Raw genomic sequence first — 23,097 nt, 5'->3', positions numbered from 1 at the left:
CAAGTTGAAAACTTCAAATTTTCTTATTCCACGATGTTTAAAAGAATGGCTCTTATCCTCAGGTGAAAGTAATTTGTATAATAACATTTCTTGAGCATGCAATCACAGTTCATGTATCCTATAAAACTCATTTGTATACAGATGTAATCCCCAATATGTACCCACAAATTTATTGCAGTTAGAAAGATTGTTATGATGGCAACAACTTTAAATAACAAATCAAATTTCTACATATATCATCAACGATATAGTCATATTCATAAAACATAATTAGCCAATCAGAAAAGTCTATTCACCAATAAAATGTCAGCTGACCATAAAATATCCAATGAGAACAGATTAAAAAAATAAAACATGCAAAAATGTAATAATAATACCTACCATTTTTTTGCTGGCAGATTCTTCCACAGGAGTAGTACAACAGCTGTTTTTTTGTTTCGCTTTTTTATTGTTTTTTTTTTTAAGAAAATACATTTATTACGATATAGATTCTTTTTGCTAGAAACAAAAATTTCAAATTAGTTCAAAATGACAATTTATATATTTAAAATGAAAAAAAAAAGAAAAATCTAGAAATTTCTGTCAGTAAAATGTATTAAAACATACTTGTAATGTTGTTAGTGAAATTATTTTTTAAAATAATTTTCATGAGTTAAATTGAATTTTTTTTTTTACAAATATGTTATTAAGCGTGTAAATATTAAACAAAGCTCTAAAAGGTTTGAAAATATTGTTTTGTAAAATCCAAGCATTAATTAACAAGAAAAATAAAAAAAGAAATAACAAAAATAAGATTTATAAATTGTAAAAAGAAAAAAAAAAAAAAAAAAATGAATAACCAATTTTTTTTTTTTTTTAATTTAAAACAAACTTCAATTTTCATTGGTCAAGTGTTGGGATAAAAACAAATTTAAAATAAGGTATCTCAAACACTATAGTTCATCAGCTAAAAAGAGGAATTTCTAATAAAAAAAATCTAGAGTGATAGTTTAAAGGTGGTGGTGGTAGGGTATTAATGCAAGGGCGGATAATCGTGAGGAGATTGTTCAAAATGAATAACAAATTTGCATAACACAAGTATTTCCAAGCAACCATTTTGAAATTAAAGTAAACACTCCTCATATTATAAAATTTATCCAACATATGCTTTTATCCAACTTATATGATACAATTTATCCAACTTATATACTTTTATGTTTTGTCTTTCTGAGGGATACCATTAAAGTCAATAAAAGTATATGGCAATTTATACATGATGTTATGGATTCATTATCTTCTATATAATAAAGTAAAGTCAATCAGTCAATTTTGGTTATCAACTGCTTTATTCCTAAAAACCAGATGTTTAAACCTAGCGCTTATGCAGATTAGTAATGTTTTAAACCAACACATTTCAGGTGAAAACATTATCACATACTTTAGTGTCATGTTGAAATTAATATAAATTCCAAAAGTTACAAAAAAAATGATCAAACAGAAAAATAAGATTTGAGTTTATCAATTTATAGAATTATATCGCATGTTTTAATGTTGAAGAATTTTCAATATCCAGGAGAGGTAACTACATCTCAATCATGTTGACTAAATAATTGTAATTCCGGTATTTTTAAACACAAAGTGTCAACATAATTGTGGATAATTCCTTTTTTGTTAAAAATACATCTAGCACATTTACTGAATCATTTTTTCGTAATTTTTTGGAGTTTATACTAATTTCAACATAACATGCAAGTACATTATGTTTTCACCTGAAATGTATTGGTTTAAAACGTCACTAATCTGTATAAGCACCTTAATTTATTTTGATAAAAAGATTTGATCTCATTTCAACTATGTTCTTTAAAAAAAAAAAAAAATTCTGTTTCATTTATTTAGTCTGAGTGATATTCCATTTTTTGGGGAAAGGAAAGCATTTTCTATACACTGGTGTCAAGCCGAAAAAAGATATAGACTTTAAAAAATCTTCTTTTTAATCTTTAACACATTATTATTTACTGTTAATAAATATACTTTTATTTATGGATGTCATAATATCTACAGTTCTCCCAAAACACACAGATTACCTAAATCATCATTTGTATTTTCTGTGACTGCTTTTAAAGAGATTAGAGGGAGGGAAGGCAGCATTATTGGCTATTGGCAGCTGCTGCTGCTGAAATATACATGACTAGAAATATTATATATATATATATATATATATATATATATATATATATGGCCTGATGTAGTTTTAACAGAATGAAATTGTGTCAAGATAAGTAAAAACTTTGTATTTTTTTTTTTTCAAACATAAGATGTATCTACGAAAATTTTTAAATAACATAAAATTTAAAATTGTCTGGTTCATGTCAAAACAATTGTAATAAGCGAAAAAAATACAAATATGAAGTTATTCCTTCTTGTTGTTTTTGGTTTTTGCCAGTATATATATATATATATATACACACACTCACTTAAATTAGATTTCAGTTATTACAACAAATCAGTCCAAAAATCATGATTTTTTTAAAATATAGGCAAATTTCTAAACTTTCTTTTCATGAGCGTCTTATACATGTTTCATTGTGCATATAACCACTGCTCCCATCACATCGAAGACAAATCTCAACATATATATATATATATATATATATATATATATATATATATATATATATATATATGTGTTCATTTCAATCAAATAGGTGAGTTGGCAGAACTTCAACTTGAAGGTTTAGTTTTCAATTGCTGTTCTTAGTGTTCAACATTTTTTTTTTTTTTAATAACAGGGAAACAATAACTCATACAAAACTCTTTTTTAATATAAAAGAACACCTAATAGAAATCAGGTGAAATAAGTGCCCCCAAAAGTCACTTCAGAGGAAACGTCAGTGGCCTAAAATAAGTGGTCGATGGTTGCTCAGAAATGAAAACAAATATATCAAAAATAAACAACATGCAGGGAGTCCATTTTGTTTTTCTTCTCTTTTCAATATGGATGAATGTAATGACCGAATATCAGTCAAGGAATTAGCTTTAAAAAGAAAAACATTTAAATTGCTCATTTTGAAAGCGAATTTAATGAACTTTAAAAAATTTCTGATTCATTTTTCCCTTGTCCTGGCATGACATTCACTCTGGGCAAGTTGAGCCTCTTTCATAAAGGAAAGTTTCCAGAGAATATTAAATTCACAAGCGCTCTTCAATCACATGTATAAGTTTTGCCTTTCCAAAATGAACTAACCAGTGCTGCTACTGGTGAAATTTAATCCCAAAATACTCATCAAACTATATGACTATAGCTACAAGAATGGTAGGAAGGATAGCTTAAAAATTTTAAATCTAGAGACAAAAGATATAACGCCCCCCCCCCCGGTTTTTACTTTGTATCAATCTTTCTTAGGGTGCAAACATAAAAAGATTGGGCTACAATTTGTGAGGGGAAGATAAAATAGTACATTTGCTTACTTGATCACAAAAATCAAAAACAATGGAACAAAACAAGGGAGGTAATAATGATAATCCGTTCAAATTCAAGTTTTGTATAAGAAAACAAATTAAAAAGTGTAACAATGGCAGAGCAAACAAATGCCATGCAAAAATCATACCTACCGATATTGATAGTGGCTTCAAGGTTCTCTTCTAAGGGAAGAAAGATAAAAACATGTAACAATACTCATAGTACAAAAAAAAAAAAAAAACCTTAAAAAAAAAAAACTCAAAGCCTGAAAAATAAAACAGCACAAGGTTTCAAAAGATCTTTGAATCCCTATCTAAGGGTCATCTTACATGGAAAACTGATTCAAATAAAAAATTGTTTTCAAATATAAAAGTATGGTTTAAATAAATTGAAAATGAAAGATGATACCCACCATTTTTTTGGTGACAGAAAAGATGGAGGAAGAACAAATATTGAAAATGGCAGTATAAAATTACCATTTGTTTTGTTGTCGTTGTTCAATTCTTGCAATCAGTTTCTTTTCCATGTTCATCTACTTCTTCCTTCTTTTCTTTTTGCCTTTAAGACACAAGGTTTGCATAAAAAAAAAACACACTAACTAAAACAAAAAAGGGGCTGTATATTACCCCCATTTATAGCTATTTGTTTCTATGGATAATTTCTTGTTTCTCCATGTGCCATTTAATTTCTAACAGTCCTATTCATTCAAACCACAAAAAGGTGAGAGAAACCAAGTCATCTATTCAAGGGGGAAAAAAATAACTCCTTGTGCTTACTTCTGATTCGTCAATGATATCAACCAATCAAAAACGACCGTAACAAAACCATGACCAAAGACGGGTTTATATTGGCTTTAATTTTACTTTAGCATTTACTTACCAGTTATAATCAATACATTTGTATGTTTTTAAAATTCACAATACCCAAGAGATTTATCAATACAATATGAAGATACAAATTATACATTTTTTTTTTTAAAACATTCTTTTGTTTTTCCACAAAAAAAAAACAAAAATAAACTCAGTGGTAAGATTAAAGTCATTTGAATTTTGCTCTATGGAACAGATTAGCAAAATATCCAAAGTTTACAAAACTAGTTTCGGGAATTTGGATCAGTCCCTCCCTCCCCGCCTATATATATATATATATATATATATATATAAAAATTCATTCTTTATAAACTCTCAAACCAATATGTAATTTTAAAATCTGATCCACTTTAAGCATTTCACCTTGCATTTCAATTAATCCCTTATGAACATTAAAGTATCAAAATTACATTTTTTCCCCCTCCGTGTAATGTTATACATAAATATATCGAAGAAGGTGATAATAACTAAGAAAAGGTTTTTGTACGGCATACGATCATTCGAAAAAGAAAAATGTAATCAAGACCTTGAAATATATTAAGTTTTGCTATTTCTCATTGGTTGCAACCAATGAAAGACTTTCTTTTTGATAATAAAAGAGTTCAAATTGTGACTATGGTCTAGTTCCTTTTCTTAACCTAGTCCTTTAGCAAGCTAACATCTTCGTTGTGCATTGTATAATTAGTTTTAAGATTGGGGGGAGGGGGCGCATAGAGATTTTGATTTCATTTTATTATTACATTTACATACACTTAATTTGACTAGTTATATTATACACTGACAATAATACAGCAGCAAATTTGACTAAAAATTAATAACACAAACAAAAAAATTAATTATAAGAGAGAAAGAAGCAAAGTATAAGTAAACTGGTTCCTGTTAGATCAGAAGAATTTGTTTTATGTAGCATCCATCTTGGAATTTCCTATAAGTCAATCTTTACTGCAACAACCATCTCTTTATAAAAGGTGAGTCAGTTAAGATAATAAGAACATATTTTCTAAAAATACTTTAATCCAACCACTGAATAATAATAACTTTACAAACAAATCATATTTAATTATTTTGCTATTAATATATATATATATATATATATATATATATATATATATATATATAAACTTAGAAATAAATGTTCAGAAACCTAAAAAGAAAAGGTTTAAAATTGCACATTGTTAAATTAAAAAAAAAAATTAAAAAACAAAAACATGTTAAACAATTTCTAGCACAATTAATGGGTAATATCTTAATGATTGATTGGAAATTATAATGAGATGGATTTGGGCATTATTTCCAAACAATTTATATTTTACTAAAACCATAATTTAAATTTATATAACTTTCGTGAATAAATATAGTATATAACAAATATTAGCTGTTTATCATCTTTAGTGTGAAAATCAAAATGAAAATGTTTCCTTTTAATTTTTTTTTTTTTTATGGTAAATACAATCAAAAGCTAATATCTGTTAAGTATTATTTTTACACAAGAAAATGCCATACATTATGATTTTCATACAAGTACTTTAGGAATAATTGGGAACCAATCAGTAAAGATAGTATCCATTAATATTATTAAACGTTTTCATGTTAAGCGAGATAACTCTGTTTCTGTAAAAAGAATGATAATAAAAATGAAAAAAATTTTTTAGTAAAACATGCAAGGTATATAAAATAAGATAAAAATTAATGTAATAGGAAAAATACATATAAATCAATACATATATATAATCATAAAGTAATAAAGAATAGAATAATTAAATTATATATAACTATATATTAGTGAGCCAAAAGTAGATGGCCAATGTTGTAAACCTTCCTGTCTGTGAAAATGGCAATCTTGTTATGACAGAGGCCAACTTGGGTTGGGTCAGCCATCCGGCCTCAATAAAAATGGTCCTGGCTATCTCCACGCTATTCAGCAACTAAAACAAATATAATTTAACTTCATCTGTTTTTCTTTTAAGAGTATAATTAGCCAGAACCATTTTTATTGTGGCTGGATGGCCTCTATGACAAGAGTGTCACTTCCACAGGTAGGACGGTTTACAACATGGTCCACCTACTTTTGGCTCACCCTGTAAATTATATATATATATATATATATTATATACACACACACAATATATCATAATATGAAATGTCATTAAGACAGAATTTATAAAAGGCAGAAAGGAAAAAAACAATTAAACCCAGGTAGAAATAAAAATCATACATTTTGACTGATTTCCTTTGGATCAACAAATGTCTTCAGAAAAAATAATGTTTATTGATCGAAATGAAACAAGTCAAATCAGTATTTCTTCCTGCGTTCAAAATTGTTTTTCCTTTTTCTCTTTTGCTTGTCATATATAATTTATAATCACTTTTGATAGTTTGCAATAGAATGTTCCATACTTTAATTTTGTTGTTTTCAAATTTTTAAAATACAGCAAAATTCCAACAACAATAAATAATAAATATACATGTTACAAAAATAAGGGTATTTATCTAGGCCACTATCTATGGCTGACTTTAGTGTCCTCGGAGAAATTACAAAAATTACTGAACAAGTTGGACTTCAACCCTATTAGCAGCTAATTTTCATACTCCAGCACCCCAAAAGTTTTAGTGCTTTCATTATTTTTCCGAAATTACACAAATAGGCCAAGGATAATTGAGATAGACAAGGACAAAAATAAATACATATGAAATAACAAAATTATAGCAATAATAAATTACAATTTCAGGTTTCTTGTAATTGTAGAAATTAGTTTTGATTATTCATTTATTGTTTGTAAATAATACAAAAAAAATTGTTTTTTTTTTTTTAATTATAGTATATATTTATTTTCCATGCTCATATTTCTAATACTAATGTATATATACGTCTGTATGCTTTTAAAGCCACTTGAGGGCACATGAAGGATGATTTGATGCAGAACATCAAACTTGAGACGGCAATCATGTTTAGAGATGCTGCAATCATCATGTATGCATATATGCACAGTGTGGATAGGGGCTCTTAGTTGTGGTAAAACCAGTTCATCTAAGATAAAGAAAACTTGGGGGGAAAAAAAAAAAAAAAAAAAAAAAGCTCTTATTTTGATAATGGTTTCCATAACCAGACAGTTACTATCAGAGCAAATGAGGCGGAAAGGATTTCTGACTGTGTGAAGGAAACCTATCTAAAAGAAGGTAAACTGACTACAAACCTGATGGGACAGGTAGGGCTTCTGATTTGTGTCAAGATAACCTATGTAAAAGAAGGCGATCTTTGACTGGTATGGACAGATCGTCTTATTCAATGTGCCATTGGATTCTCCATACCTCACTCAAAGCGGATTGTATGCTGTGCAAGTTCAATTCTACTGTAAAGAATGCACAGGTACCTTTCAGAGTTTTTTTTTTCTGTGTATTCTGTCTTTGATAAACGAGAACGCAAAATCTGAAAAATCTCTGAAGTACATATGATGGGTTCAATGAAACAAACCAAATCTCACACAGATCTATAAGAGACAAAAAAATAATAAATCTCCTGCCAATGTTTATATGCTTAAGTACAAAGTTTGTAGATTATAGCATTTTTTTTTTTTATTCTTGAAAATATTTTTTTGAGTTGTTTATTAAACTTTACTATTATTAAAAATAAAATTATTATCATTGATTAAAAAAATGAAAAATTAGAAAAATTGTTTTTCCAAAAGTACTAAAAATTAAGGGGGGAAAAAAGTGGCAGAATAGGGGAAGTTAAAAAAAGGAGTTCAGAGGGAACAAAATAAAAAAAAAAAACACACACAGGGGGGGAAAAGTAGAAAAAAAGTGGGGTTGAAGGCAAGAAGAACAATTTTAAGATTTTAAAATAAAAACAGAGGAAAAGGGGGAAAGAGATGAAGGAACCAAACAAAACCAGGAAGAAGAAAAAAGTAGAAAAAAGGGCTGAAAGCAAGTAAAACAATTTTACTATTTGAAATATAAAAAAGAGACTGGGATGAAGAAACCACACAAAACCAGGAATAAAAAAAAGTAGATAAAAACTAAAAGAAAAAAAAAAAAAATGAAGACAATTTTACAAGGGGGGGGGAAGGTGGGGATGAAAAGTTACACAAAATATCAAACATGTCAGAATGATAATGTGATATAACACATGAATTAAAATGATTGTTTGGCGGCATATTAACATTTTTCTGGTTGCAACAGAATTAATTTTCACGAATTGTAAATTGCTACAATGCATAGAGATAAATACCTCTTTATTTGTGCAGACAGACATCTTGATTAAATACTATGCAAAGATGTTTTTTTCATTAAATCATTTTTAAACCTATAAGACTAAAAATTTAACCGTTCCTGTGGTTACATTTATTAATTGTTAACTATTCTGCACTTTCAACTAACAATGTCCAGGGTTAAACTTTACACATTACTGTCAAAGCTTGCCATTCCAAAATCCAACACTGCTGTCAAAGCTCTCCACTCACAAATCTGAATAGGCTTAGTTACTGAAAAACAGGCCTTTTATTCGAACCAGCAGCATTTCATTTACATATGATCAGCAAGAATTCACGTTAATTTTATCTCCAATCACGCAAACTAAGTGGGTGTTATTTTTTTTTTTTTCTATTATTCAACAATTGAATCCTACAAGACATACAGTCGCATGGGCATTTTTGAGGCAATTAATTTTTGCACGCATTATAATTTCATTTTTATTCCGACCTTGTGTTCGCATCATAACACACAAAATGGCAAATGTGTGTGTCATGGAAAGAAACCCAAACATGTATTTGGCTGTAACAAAAGCATAAAAACATAAATATAAATGATTCACATTTTAAACCAATACACACACACACACACACACACGTGTATGTATATAAGATAAATATAAAGTTATTACTCTTTTTTTTTTGTTTCATTTTACTTCAGTCAAAGTTCTCAGAAATCAAGGTGGGGTTGGGGAGCTAAAATTTGATCTATATATGAAATACATAGATATCTGAATATTCCATTAAAATTCTCTCATTTACCGTTCAAATACTGAGTTAGTAAAGTTGGGAACATAATTTTCCTCTTCGCTATTGACCATTTAAATATGTTATACCTTTCTAGTGGTATCTTGGTATTACTGGATTCCTGGGTAAGAATTCATCTAGTCTGGGGGAGTATCCAGCTTTATGCTGTTCCTCGTAAGCCAGTGTTGGTTAGCCATACCAAGGAGATCTTATTTGGGCTGTGAATACAATGTTATTTTGAATATTTAGTCAGGGTTCACTTGTAAAGAAAAGTATCCTCATGCCATGTTGTTCTGACAAACGCCTGTACAGAGAAACTTCAGACACTCAAAGATAATGTCTAGTAGGCATTCAAGTTCTCTAAAGAAATTTTTTATATATAAAATAGTGCTTAATACTCCTTATTAGAGCAAATAGTTTTATTTAATTTACGCTGATAATGCCAATACTTCAAACCTATTGCTTTCTTCTGAGCTCTGAATTTGAAAAAAAAAATGTGTTTCCCAGGGCAAGAATTATACATATTTCTATTCAAACTTCTGTCTCTTTCCGCTCTCCTGTTTTCTCCCTCCCTTCATCTTTTTCTACCTTATCCACCTAGCCCATTCCACTCTCTGGATATATACACCTTACAAATTCCCAAAGAGAGATGACATAAGGGAATTAACTCCCTGATTAAAAAATAAGATTTACTTCCCTCTAATTAATATATAATCTGATTGGAAAATCTGATCTCTGATGAAATCTGTACCAGTTTAAGGTCAAAGATTGAATAATCTTTTCTGAGGTTTAGATATTATTCATCCGGGGCAATGCCGATAAAGACAATACTAACTTTATAGGTATAAAAGGGTTTGTCAGGACAACCTGGCATGAGGATACTTTTCCCTAGAAGTAAACTCTGATTAAATATTCAAAATCACATTTCGTATTTGCAGCCCAAATAAGATTGCATCAGTATGGCTAACTCACACTGGTTTTTACAAGGAATGGTGTCCCTTCTCCAAGTGATGTTACCTCAAATAGCAACACGAAGCTAGATACTCCACCAGACCAGATAAATTTTTGTCCTGCAATCCTGTAAGACGAAGAGACCAAAAAGAAAGATATACTATAACATTCAAATGGTCAATTGCGGAGAGGAAAATTATGTTCTCAACTTCTTTAATAACTCAGTGTTTGAGATAAAGAACGTTAATGGAATATTTAAATAACTATGCATCTCATATAGAGTCCAAGTGTTATCCCCAGGTAGGGGGCCCTTGAATTCCGAGAACTTCGACTGAAGGAAAAATAAAACAACTGCCCTTAATGTTATCAACTATTTTAGAAGAGCGAACAACCGTAGACTTAGATTTAGGTAATAAGAAAAAGAAGTTTTAAATCATTCGTAAGCAGGAATAATAATAATAAAAAAAAAAATCAAAATTTTTAGTCATAGCATGTCAAAATAGAATTTGAAAATATAAAGTTTCAAAGTATTATTTTTCATTTAGTTACTTTAGTTATAGAATTTTAAAAAAAGTAAAGTTTTGCAACAGAAATTTAAGTTATTTTTCATTAAATTTTTTAGTCAAAGAATACGAAAAAAAGAATTTGGATAAGTAAATTTATTCAAAAGTATTTGAGTGCAAGCAGACGAGGTTTTAGATTTTGGTAATAATAATTATAAAAAACAAATTATTCAATGTTTCGAAATTTTTGAGTTAAGGATTGATAAATTATATTATTAAGACTACTGTTCTCATCTTAAACGTTATTCTTACAACATTTTGGCCGATGAAAATTCCAATCTTCTTCAGAGAATGTCTTATCAAACTCAGGAATTTGTGCAAAATTTTAAAAGGAATCCTTTATTTAATCCATACGGTAGCTTCTCTCATTCCATCAGCCATAACTGGATATAAGTCTTAATTCATAATTGTATTCTTCATATTATTTAATTAATTGGAATGCTTATTGGCCAAAAACGTGGTGAGATGACAACAACTATGGAAGGCAGTGATTGCTGAGGATGCAGTTAGGAGGTTCGGAGTTCCAATCGCGTTGCAGTAACCACCTGACAAAGGCCAGAGGAATAGTTGGCCACAACTAGAGGATGAGGATAATAGTCCACAATAAATAAATTAAATTAATGTATTCTTCACATCACCTATACCGAGAATTGAACTTTCAACCTCCAGAAAACCATCACTTAGAACTGATTATTACTCAGCACTTTTATCCATTGCACAAATTGTTTGAAATTATGTAGAGATTTCATTTTGCCTGCGAATGTTAAGCCAAAGAGTTTGAACGACGAGCTCTCAGGCCGTGTTGTCATAGCAATCGGTGATTGAGAATGTTTGTTAAAGAGGAGAAGCTTTGTCTTAGTAGCATTAAATGTTACCATTCATTTACGAACCCATTCCACTACAGACTCAAGGTCGTTTTCAAGGAGATTTGCCATTATCTTGTACATGTGTACATTCATTTTTCTCTTGTGTCTATTAAAAAAACGTTTTCTAGTCATTTCAGTATGCCTTTTTTATTTTTTGACTATGGCTATTTCACTCTTACAATTATTTCTACTTTCTATAAACTTTTGTCTATTTGTATTTATGGTAAATGAATTGGCAGAATGCATGCTGCTTTTGCGCAATGGCAACTGCACAAGCTGAAGTATACCATTGGAGAGAGTGAGGGCTTGCTATAGTACTTCCATGTGGAAACGTGCTTCAATGTCCGCTTCGCACTATTCAGTTATCTCATTGGCACACTGTTCAGCAGGAATGAAAAAGATATCAGTCCATGAGGCATCTCTGATGTGTTCTTTGATGGCTTCTCAATCAGCCTTTTTGAAGCATCTTGTAATTTTGAGCAGCTTTGGGTTGAGAACTTAGGGTGATGTCTACCAATATTACAAGGTGGTTGGTGTTCCCAAGTGGACTATGAGCATTTGTCACACAATCCTCAGGTATTATAGTTAGGAATAGATCTAGGGGTGAAGCTTGCTGATCTTCAAGATCGGGGAAGCGGGTTGGAAATGTGACTGTGTAAGTGAATGACTTCTAGAGAAACTATGCTGCTACTAGCTGTGTCTGTGTAATTCGAGGAACCAAGCCAACTACTGTGGTGGACATTAAAATTCCAGAATACATTTACTTGGACATTAGCATCTAGGAAGAGTGCTGCATCTATAAAGTCAGTGACATGGTTGAAAAACTACAGTCCTGATTCAATGTAATGGCTATTGATCGAAATTCGAATAAGAATTCTAGACATAAGGTTTGGTATCATCTTTATTTTAATCTTCATAAGGGTACCAAAGTGATGTAAAACTTAGAAGAGAAGAGACTTAATTTTATCTGTGATGAATATAACTTTAGTTCAGGAATCAAGATCTAGTTTATCTACGTTATTAGCTAGCCGCACAAAGCCAGCAACTAATTATCCTCCATCATTCTCACTACTTATAATAACCAACGAAACATTTAAAGTTTGATTTTTAATATTTGAAGGCCAAAATTTGATATTTCTTTAACAGGAAGAGAGGAATCGAGGTAAGACGAGAGAGAGAGAGAGAGAGAGAGAGAGAGAGAGAGAGAGAGAGAGAGAGAGAGAGAGAAAAGAAGTTCATATTTCCTTTAAATAGAGGTTGGGTGGGTGCTGCAATTTTGAAAAGGGGAGAGAATTTCCTTTTAAATGCAGACAGCAAAGCATTAAAAAAAATTATCAATGAAGAAAGAAAATGTCATTTGAATAGTAAAGAGAATGGTAATAAATTGATGGTCTTTTAGTCTTACCAAACATGTGCTCTGAAAAATGGAAGAAATGACCTTCAATGAATGAATTTCGAAAAACTGCATAATAGGATTGACATGAAATTGCAAACCATACCAGCATAATAATAATAATAATAATAATAATAATAATATATATATATATATATATATACATCTATAAAAGTGAGAATGTGTGTGTTTAAGAGGACACTTCTCACTCTATATACTCAACAAATTTTTGATCTCCAGTCTTGAAATTTGGTATATAGGATATTCAGACATATGGAAAACTTTTTAATCAGTTTTCATCCGGAAAAATGGCTGCTAAGAAGTTGACATTGAAAGATTGGTATGTGTTTCATGAATGTACATGTGTGAATGTTCACATGACAGCTTCCTTATGTTAAGAATAAGTAGGTTTGAAAACACTTTTTAAACAGTCTCAAACTGGCCTAATGGTTATCACACTTGACTCACTGTCTTTAGGTTTTGGTTTTGATCTCAGCTCGAGTATTTTCTTTTTTACTTACAAGAAGTGAACTGTTTAGAAAAAAAAAACATAAGACTCGCATCCACATGTCCCAGTTTCTGTATGAATTAAAATATAACATTTATGCATATTTTACGATCGGTCAAGGCCAGGTGGCCTGCTAATAATCTATATATTATTTTTTTGGAGTTTGTCTGTTTGCATGCCAATAGAAATATGCGATTGGTTGATACAAAAGTACAGAAATACAGAGTACACAAAATTTAAACCTATATGCAGGTGTGTATCTCAATGTCATTAGGAATACTTAAGTTGAGAATGCTTTTGTATTGTTAGCAGTCAGAGCTTTACATTCTGAGTGAAACAGTCGCAAGTGATTTTTTTTTTTTTTTTCAAAGTGATGACTAGAAATAATAAAATGCTTATCTTTTGGCGATTGTTGTTTTTTTTTTTTACACCAATAATCTTCCAAAGTTTATTGCTGGGTGAAAAATGTCTTTTCAACCTTTTTTTTTTGTGTGTTTAAATAAAACTAGCAAAGTCAAATTATTTAAATTTAAACAATAACAGTTGAATAGATCAACATACTCCTTTTTTTTTTTTTTCAACGAAAGCTGTGTAAGAAAACATCTGGAGAAATTTGACCGTTTATCGCTTCAAGTCTAAACATAACATACAGTGCATATTTAGAATTACACTTATTTAAAAAAATAAATACAGAAAAATCATTATAATGTACGTACTTGTCATGGAATGAAGATGACATATTCCAAAAGTCATAAGGGTTTGGCTAGTAACTTTTCTATTTGGCTAGTAAACGAAAATATTTAGTTGTCAAAGGTCAACTAAAGATAAAGTTGTCTGTAGAGCTCTGGCAGTGGAGGTTGTTTCTGCATATGTTTTTCTTGTGGATGACCTACATATATTTGGGATTTTTGGTTTGCTTTGTATCATTAATGCTTCATTATATAAATATTTCCTCAAAACGTTTGGCTTTAATGGAGGGAAGACTAAAATTTGCTGCTATGATTTCAAATGATCTGAAATAACAGTACAGGGAGATTTGGTTCCAAATATTTCTAATATGTTATATCTCCCCTCTTTGGTTTTCATACATAAAGTAAATTTCACAGTGTATAAAGATTATCTGATATTGGAGATATTCATAATCATACCTTATTTCCAAAAAAGGGGAAATTTAATATGAGAAATATTTGGAATCAAGTGTCCCTTTGCCGTTATTTCAGATCATCTGAAACCATAGTAACAAGTTTTAGTCCCCCCTTCATCAAAGTCAGAGGTTTTGAGGAATATATATATATATATATATATATATATATATATATATATATATATATATATATAACAACAATTATAGACAAGACAAAGTCATATTTTGGTTACATAGATTTATTTGTCGATGTAATAAGACAGTAATTAGGGGAGGTGTTATACGCTCTGTATACCTAGGTATTTTGAAGCATACTGTTTCTCATCAAAAGAGGGGCTAGTTTGCAAACAATTCATTGCAACATCTAGCTAGTGGGGATAATTGAGGGAGGGGTATTAAAGTATCTGGTATATAGGATTGTGATGGATAAGGGGTGAGCGGAGTAATCTGAGAGAATTTAAATATGTAGATATATTTTATTTAGCTGGAGATTTGCGATAGATTAGGAGCTATAAGGAACAGAGGAGGATAATGTGTCTCCTTGTTACATTGAAAAATAAATCTATGTATACCAAAATATGATTTTGTCTTGTCTATAATTGTTATTATATTTAAGCTCCACCATACCTGTTGAGCTTTACACATCTTGATAGATCTAATCTTAAATAAGCTTTATATACTCTTTAACCCCCTTCTAATATATATATATATATATATATATATATATATATATATATATGAGAGAGAGAGAGAGAGAGAGAGAGATTATTATTACTAAAAACAACTCAGTAATCACCTAAAATAAATCGTCAAAGTAAATTGTAGTCTTTGTGCATATTTTTTTTTTCTTTCGAATCAAGTGTCACAATCAATAAGAAGTGTTAAGATGGAGGAAGAAAAAGAAAATATCTTCATTAAATAAAAGCTGTGCTCAAGTTCAATTGTTTCTAATAATTTTGATTGACATTTCTTGTATTTGAACTATGTAAGTACTATATTGGAAGTAAACAAAAAAAAAATAAACTAGTTGCTAAACAAAAACAAAAAAAAATCATCAAGACTTTTTAAACTGAAAATGAAATATGAATAATAAAAAAAAATTCTTTTCATTGAAATTTCTTAAACTGGAATCGAGCAACGGATTTAACCTTGAACTGATTGGAAGAAAACAAAAACAACTAGTTGCTAAAAGGATTCTTTTAAAAAAAGCATTTTTACAACTTAAAAGCAAATAAAAACATTACAATTTGTGTGGTGCAATAAAGCTAAAAAGGTCTAAAGCTCAAAACTGTTTGTTTGTTCATTGGTTAGCTAAATGAAAGAGATTATAAATAAAGTTTTTCATAAAAAGTCATTTAATAAAACAAAAGAATCTTTAAACAAAGAATTTAATTCTAAATTTCTAACACTATTCCTTGAGAAATCTTTCTTTTTCTCCATTTTGACTTTTGTAGAAAACCTAAAAAAATAAAAGAATCTCAGATGGCTAGAACACCTGAAATGAATGGAAGCTGAATGACTACCAAGGCAACTACTGTATTCTCAAGGGGAAATTAGGGAAGGCAGAGATAAAAATTAAAAGATATGTTGAAAATAAACAGGAAATGAAGAAATTTCAACACCAGCTATTGGACAGGATCACAGGAAAGATAAAACCAAGAAGAGAAGTATGATCTTGGCATAGCGGCCTTTGTGAAAGAGTTATAGTCATTTTAATGAGCAACATATAAGTATAAATTTAACCAGAAATACATTTTGAAAAAAAAAAAAAAAAGAAAGAGAAAATAAAAAATAAAAAGAGAAAAAAAGAGAAAATAAAATAAAAAAATAAGTAAAATGTAAAAAAAATAAAAATAATTAAAAAATGAAATTAAAAAAAATGAAAAGATTTTTAAATTAAATTTTTTTAAAAATCATTTTTTTAATTTAAAAATTTTTTAAAAGTACAAAATTTAAAGTTAAGAATTAAAAGTTAATAAATAAAAAATTAAAAATTAACATAAAAATCAAAAACAAAAATTTAAAAAGTGAGGAAAATAGTGAGAAAAAAAAAAAAGAAAAAGAATTACAATGGGCATGAAACTGATAATCACCATGGAAATGACACTACCCAATAATTTATAAAAGTGACAAGCAATAAAAGATTATGTTTGATGACTTCCATTTCATGTGAATTTCTCCAGAACACGGCAAAGTTTATTTAGGAAAAAAACTTCTTACAAAGAAACAATCAACCAAGTCTTTTATGCAAAGCTGATTATTAGTAGTAGTAGTACTAGTGTGCCCAGACGGTAAAAACTGATAAAATACTTGCGACCAGTTATAAACTAACTTTCCTCCAGAAGGAGGAGATAATGGCTGGAAGGATAGCTTTCTGAATCATGTACATAAATATGCTTTCTATAATATGCATTCTGTGTATATGATGGATAGATAGCCGATAGACCATCAGCTCAAAGGATGGACCTATATATTACATATATATATAGTGAGTTATAAAAATATATAAGGCAATTAAGCTACACAGAATATTCCACGTTTTATTCTCGTGAGAATTCATCAGGCTTATGCAACAGGAGAATTCGTCAGGCTTATGTTGCATAAGCTTGACAAATTCTCATGACACATAAACACACACAAAAGAGTACAATTTTGAGCTAAAACATAAAAATATTGAATCCATTAAATGCTACATTTTTTAACTAAAAAAGGAAAAAATTCATGCACATATGAAAATACTACAACAACAAAAAAAATTGTGCTGGAGCATAAGAGAGACTTGTTGCCGCTTGTGTCCTGATGAATACCGCCATCTGCTTCTGCTGGTGTGAATGCATTAAAATAATAATGATAAATATATTTTTTTTCTCCCTTAACTTTCTTAGCATTAATAGCCGAATATCACCAAGGCCAGCGTAACGACTATAGTTAGTTTTTATTCATAATGAAAATTATCACAGTTTATGGCAATCAAATAAAAAAATAAATGTATCCCCCCCCCCAAGGTGAAATGGGTTACATATTCCTGGCCAGTAATATATTTTTTAAAGTGAAGTGTAAAGACAGTTCCACAGGTTTGTTTAACAGAGTCAGCTAGAACACTATATGCAAAACAAACAGGTTATTCCTATTTATTTGCCTCCCCACAAGGGCAGAGTTAGACACAAAATCGGTTTTTAATGTGGGGAAAATCCAGCTCCCCAAAAAAGAGGCACTTTGGATAGGAACAAAAATAAAAATTGTCTCAGTTGTGAAGCATTTCTCCTTCACTGACTGAGAGCCGAAAAGGTGAAGTGTAGTATCAGAACAGATACTACACTTTGTTCCTAGCCAAAAGACTAAGCTTATTGGTAGTCTAAAAGCGTGACTAGCAGAAATCTGAACATTGAAATTCAATTCAGCTGCTGCAAGAATTTTATCATAGCCAGATGTCATGTAAGGTTCTAGCAAATAGGAGGTGCTAGGTGTTGACTCTAAGAAAGAAAAAAAAAGAAAGAAAAGAACACTTAACTAAATGGATCTCCAATTTTTAAACTAAATAAATAAAATCTGCTTTAAAGTCAAAATGCTCATCTTCCAAGAAAAGGATCCAGGTTCAGTTATAGTCAGTTAATGTACTTCCTAACTTCCGGCATAGTGCTACCAGAAACAGTGACAAGACAAATCCGTTCCTTCGCTTTTTCTCTCATGCCTATACCTCCCCTGTTCATATACTCTTTTTTTATTACCTTTTTCCAATCTTTCTTTCATTTAATAATCATTGAAAAGTTTTTTTTTGTCATATTTTAATTAAGAACTAGCGGGATCTGTGAAAATTCCACAGGGGACTCATTCATATGTAATATATTGATGTTGGCATTCTGTAGATGTTCAGCGTAAATGGAGACGCTCTGATATTATTGTAGCTATTTTGTTAAAACTGCAAAAGTATTTAAGCTAGCAGGGACACACAGCGTAAAGTACACTTAAATATGATATTTTAATTCTTGCAGATTTCATATATATTATTATAGAGCTAATGTTATATCGATTTTTGTATATTATAAAGTTGCGATTTCAAAAGTAAAAAACATATATCCATATGACTTGAATGAGCTTGAATCAAAACTGAAACCAAAACTTCGAAAGAATTCTTGATAAAATTATTTATAAAAAAATTTAGATTACTGGAGTGCCATCAGCTATAATCAAAACCGAAACTAAAACTTATTAAGAATTCTTGGTAAAATTATTTATTACAAGAAATGGAAATCCATAACAATTAAATGACAATCACTCGGATGTAAGTGTGACATACAAAATAAATAACACATACGCTATCCTATTAATATATAGATTATTGAAATAAGTTATATTTTTTTAAAGAATTACTGAAAACAGTTTAAAATCTTTTTAATTAATGAACTATTTAATAATTGTGCTATTTTTATCTGCATAATTTCATTAATTTTTATTGTATACTTTTTGATAGTGTCCTTTTGTTACATTTCATTTCAACGAATTGCTTCCCAATAGAAATACTGAAGAAGAACAATAAACGTGAAGAAACTGATTTGCCTTGTCACCGCTTCCGGTAGCGCTATGCCAGAAGTTAGGAAGTATATTAGCTGACTATAACTTTTGACCTTCAAGATAGACACCGGCAAAATACTTCATTTTATTAGAATCAATAAACAATTATTTTGTTGCTAATATTAACAATATATAGTTAATATTTATTTAGTTTTGAAAGCGTGGTAACATTTGCAAAGGCTGTGCCAATGAAAGATCTCAGCGATCTTGTAACACTATTGGTTATGGTAGCTGCCCTAAATCTCTTTCCGTACCAGTCTCAGCAATCAATCCGACAACAAAGGAACTTCTATGACAGTACCAGACTCTTCTTTATTGGAATGAAGATATGCTCCAGCTCAGACCTAGGAAGTGCACTACTCCTTGAGAGGAAAAGGATTATTGCCAATGACCTGAAGCACCTCAACCAGGGAATGCCAACAAGTCCACTGATGACTATTTTTGTACCCAGCTGAAGTGATCCCTGGAAGAGCTGGTTTTTCTCACATTTTAGCCTTGTGCCATATCTTACTGCACTGATAAACCAAGCAAACACCAGCCATGTTTGCAGTATCTGCAGCCGACATTGTTACAGTTTCTGCAGCCGTTTTATTTCCTGTATTTAACAAAGAGATGAAGACAATAGTATCAAAAGAGGAGTCTGATGACAATGTTCTTTATATTGAATCTGCATGATTAATGATGAAGGCGCCATTTCAAACTTGAAAGATTATAATTAACATGACTGAAAGATGTATTTAGGCAATTCATTCCTATTTCAGTCACATAAATTATTTCTAATTGAAAAGAGAATAGACACACTTCCAGCATACCAAAAGACATCTGCCGAGCAAAAATATATGTTTTTTATTCTGACACCTCAAACTCCCAATAGCACCTAAATTTGCATAATTGTACTATTCTGGTATTGAAAGGACTCCTAGTACATGCATCACTGCTTCCCTACAGCAGGCACATGCCAATCATGGCCACTTATTTTATGCCTTTAACCACATTTTCCATAAAACTTGATAGACTGACAAAACTTCTGTACAAACATATCTAAGAATCTAGTTTAGGTTAAAATTGCCATCAGTCTTTTTCAAAAATATCTCCAAAGATATCTGCCCCTGGGGGAAGAGTATCAAGGGAACAACTTCACTTCTTCCCTCCGACCAATATAGTAAGTGTGATGCTAAGGAGGTTAAGGTTCAATGACTGATCAGAAACGAGTCATGAAATGAGAATGATAAAGTTAATAGTAAGTAAATAAAATGTATATAAAAATAAAAACTGCAACCTTGATTCAGAAAAGGGAAAAAGAAAAAGAGAAAAAAGAGAAAGAAAAAACAAAAAGGAATGCTATAAAAGCACTTTATTTTTCTTCCTTTTTTTTTCTCCTACCAGTGAACACCATGCAATTCTGTGATTTGTTGTGAATACCTACCAATGGTTGGTTCAATAATAGATTCTACAGAAAAAAATACAATGAATAACAATTGCAGTGCACACACATACATAAATACAATATATCTATCATACATACGAAGTGTGATAAACAATAATAAGACCATGGCTGGATAAACTATTAAGGAGTTAAAAAAAAAGAAAAGAAAACAAAATGTGGCATGAAAATCGAGAAAAGAAGAGGAACCCCTGAGGAGACAAAAGCAAACTGTTAACCTATAATTTGATGTTTTGTTCCACTTGTCAAACTTAGAATAGAGATAGAAATATAAAACCTTTTTCTGTGCAACCAACAATTACTATGACAAATAACACCCGACCTGAGAACTTGTCCATCAAACTTCTCAGCTTAATATTCAAAGTTAACATGAATTGGAGAAAATACATTGAGGACATTGCCAAGGCTGCTGCAAAGAAAATTGGCTCTCTCTATCGTGCTAGAAAATTACTTGTCCCAGAGAACATTGTATATCTTTACAAATCCACCATTCGCCCATACATGGAGTATTGTTACCACATCTGGACTGATGCATCTACCACTAATCTTTCACTCCTAGACAAGGGCCACCAAAAAAAAAAAAAAAAAAAAAAAAAAAAAAAAAAAAAAAATCTCAAATCTAATAGGATCTGAACTATTGACCAAGCTCCAACCTCTGTTCCATCATTGTAGTGTTGCATCCCAATATCTGTTTTAGAAGTACTCTGATGGAATGTGCTCCGATGAACTCATAGAATTTGTGACCTCCTCGATATACATACTCCTAACTAACCCGACAAAACAGCAAAATCCCACTGTTGAGGTCTCTAGATGCTAAAAAGCCTTCTACTTTAATAGCTTCTTCCCTCGGACTGCTAGACTTTGGAATTAAATTCCTGTTTCTTTGACTATACTAACCTGCAGAAGTTTAAATGTAATGTGAACAAACATCTCGCTGTTCAACTCCCCAGTCCTCTGTTAGACACAATCCCAAAATAGTAGATTGGTTTTCAGATCTCTTATTTCTTTTTTGCTGTCGGTTCATATGATGGAAATCGAGGACCCAGGACCTTTTTATATCAAGGCCTGATGACGGTACCTGATTGTTATGGCTGGAGTGCCCCTTTCTGAGACAAGAAGCTTGACACTTTTGCTTACCACTTCCCGCCTAGTGTGAAAATGGGTTGAGGGGCCCTCTTAGTTTTGAATGCTGGCCGATAAGTATCAAGGTTTTTGCTTCATCTTTTTTTATAATCTCTTCAGTAACAATGGAGTATTGTTGTCATATTTAGTCTGGTTCATCTGCTATTAGTCTCTCACTCCTAGACAAGGTTCAAAGGAGAGTCGCCAACCTAATAGGTCCTGAACTGTCATATAAGCTTTAGTTTCTGTCCCATCGACGAAATGTAGCATCCCTCTGCCTGTTCTACAAATACTTTAACGGTGAAAACTCCAAAGAACTGCAAGCACTTGTACCCCCTCGACGTAAATACCCTGACAAACCCGACAAGCAGCAAAATCCCACCCCTTCACAGTTGAGATCCCCAGATCTCAGAGAGCCTTCTACTCCAGTAGTTTCTTCCCCAGAAGCGCTAGACTTTGGAATTCCCTTCTGAGTTCCTGCTTCCCTAACTGTACTGACATGCAGAAGTTCAAGTGTAATGTGAACCAACATCTTGCTGCCCAACTCCCCACATAGTAGCCCCCTACATCAAAGTGACAATGTTCCTTGTTTGGGGTGAAAATGTAATAAAAAAATAAATAAAAAAATGGCTTCTTTTAGTTATTCAAAGCTGTTTTCTATTAATAGTTGAAACACCTCCATTCGCAACCTGCAGGGCCATGTAAGAAAGAAAGGCCTAAGAAAATGGTGCACCATTGTTTTTGGAGGCTCAGGGTTTACTTCATAGCAGAAGCATCCTCATGTAAGAGAATCCCTACAAAGGGAGGTGCTCAATAGGCTATATTTGTTGAAATAGAGTTGTTGCACAAGAATTTGTAATTCAAATTAAAGAGGGATAACTGCTCCTATTCATCTAGACCAGCTCTGCGACATGTGGTCAGTCATTGCCTCACAAGCAGATAAGTGATGGCCTCTCATACTTCTACATAATTTCAAATCGCACTATTTAGAGGAAAATTAATGTCACATCTATAAATCGCAGCTTCAGTTAGTCTTGATATTTTTTTACCACACCTCGTACGCAGACATGAAAATAAGAATACATTTTACTTATTACAAAATTCAGTAACAACATTCACAAATTAAATTAAAAAGAGAACAAACATAAAAATTAATCTTGAATTTATAATAAAAAGAAATTATTAAGTCTTTCATGTATGAAACTGGGTGCTTAATTAAAAATAAAAAGGCA

General features: G+C 30.8%; 1 protein-coding gene across 50 annotated transcripts in view; it reads right to left on the bottom strand.

Moving 5' to 3' along the window:
• Window positions 1-23,097, bottom strand: part of LOC145258179 (uncharacterized) — a 399,192-nt gene that overhangs the window by 146,950 nt on the left and 229,145 nt on the right. For 37 of the 50 annotated variants that reach the window (XM_080116006.1, XM_080116009.1, XM_080116011.1 and 34 more), the window contains 2 exons: window positions 20,726-20,749; window positions 3,592-3,621 (listed from right to left, as the gene is read on the bottom strand). In XM_080116006.1, the coding sequence (XP_079972132.1) occupies window positions 3,592-3,621; window positions 20,726-20,749 (54 nt within the window). The remainder of the gene's footprint in view (window positions 1-3,591; window positions 3,622-20,725; window positions 20,750-23,097) is intronic. The other 13 variants (XM_080116008.1, XM_080116032.1, XM_080116033.1 and 10 more) reach the window with 1 other exon arrangement.

This window comes from Euprymna scolopes, chromosome 33 (assembly GCF_053919585.1).
Source record: "Euprymna scolopes isolate OS-2025 chromosome 33, ASM5391958v1, whole genome shotgun sequence".
NCBI classification, from domain to species: domain Eukaryota; kingdom Metazoa; phylum Mollusca; class Cephalopoda; order Sepiida; family Sepiolidae; genus Euprymna; species Euprymna scolopes.
Note: the sequence above shows the minus strand (reverse complement) of the source record. Positions and strands in the feature narration are given on the sequence as shown.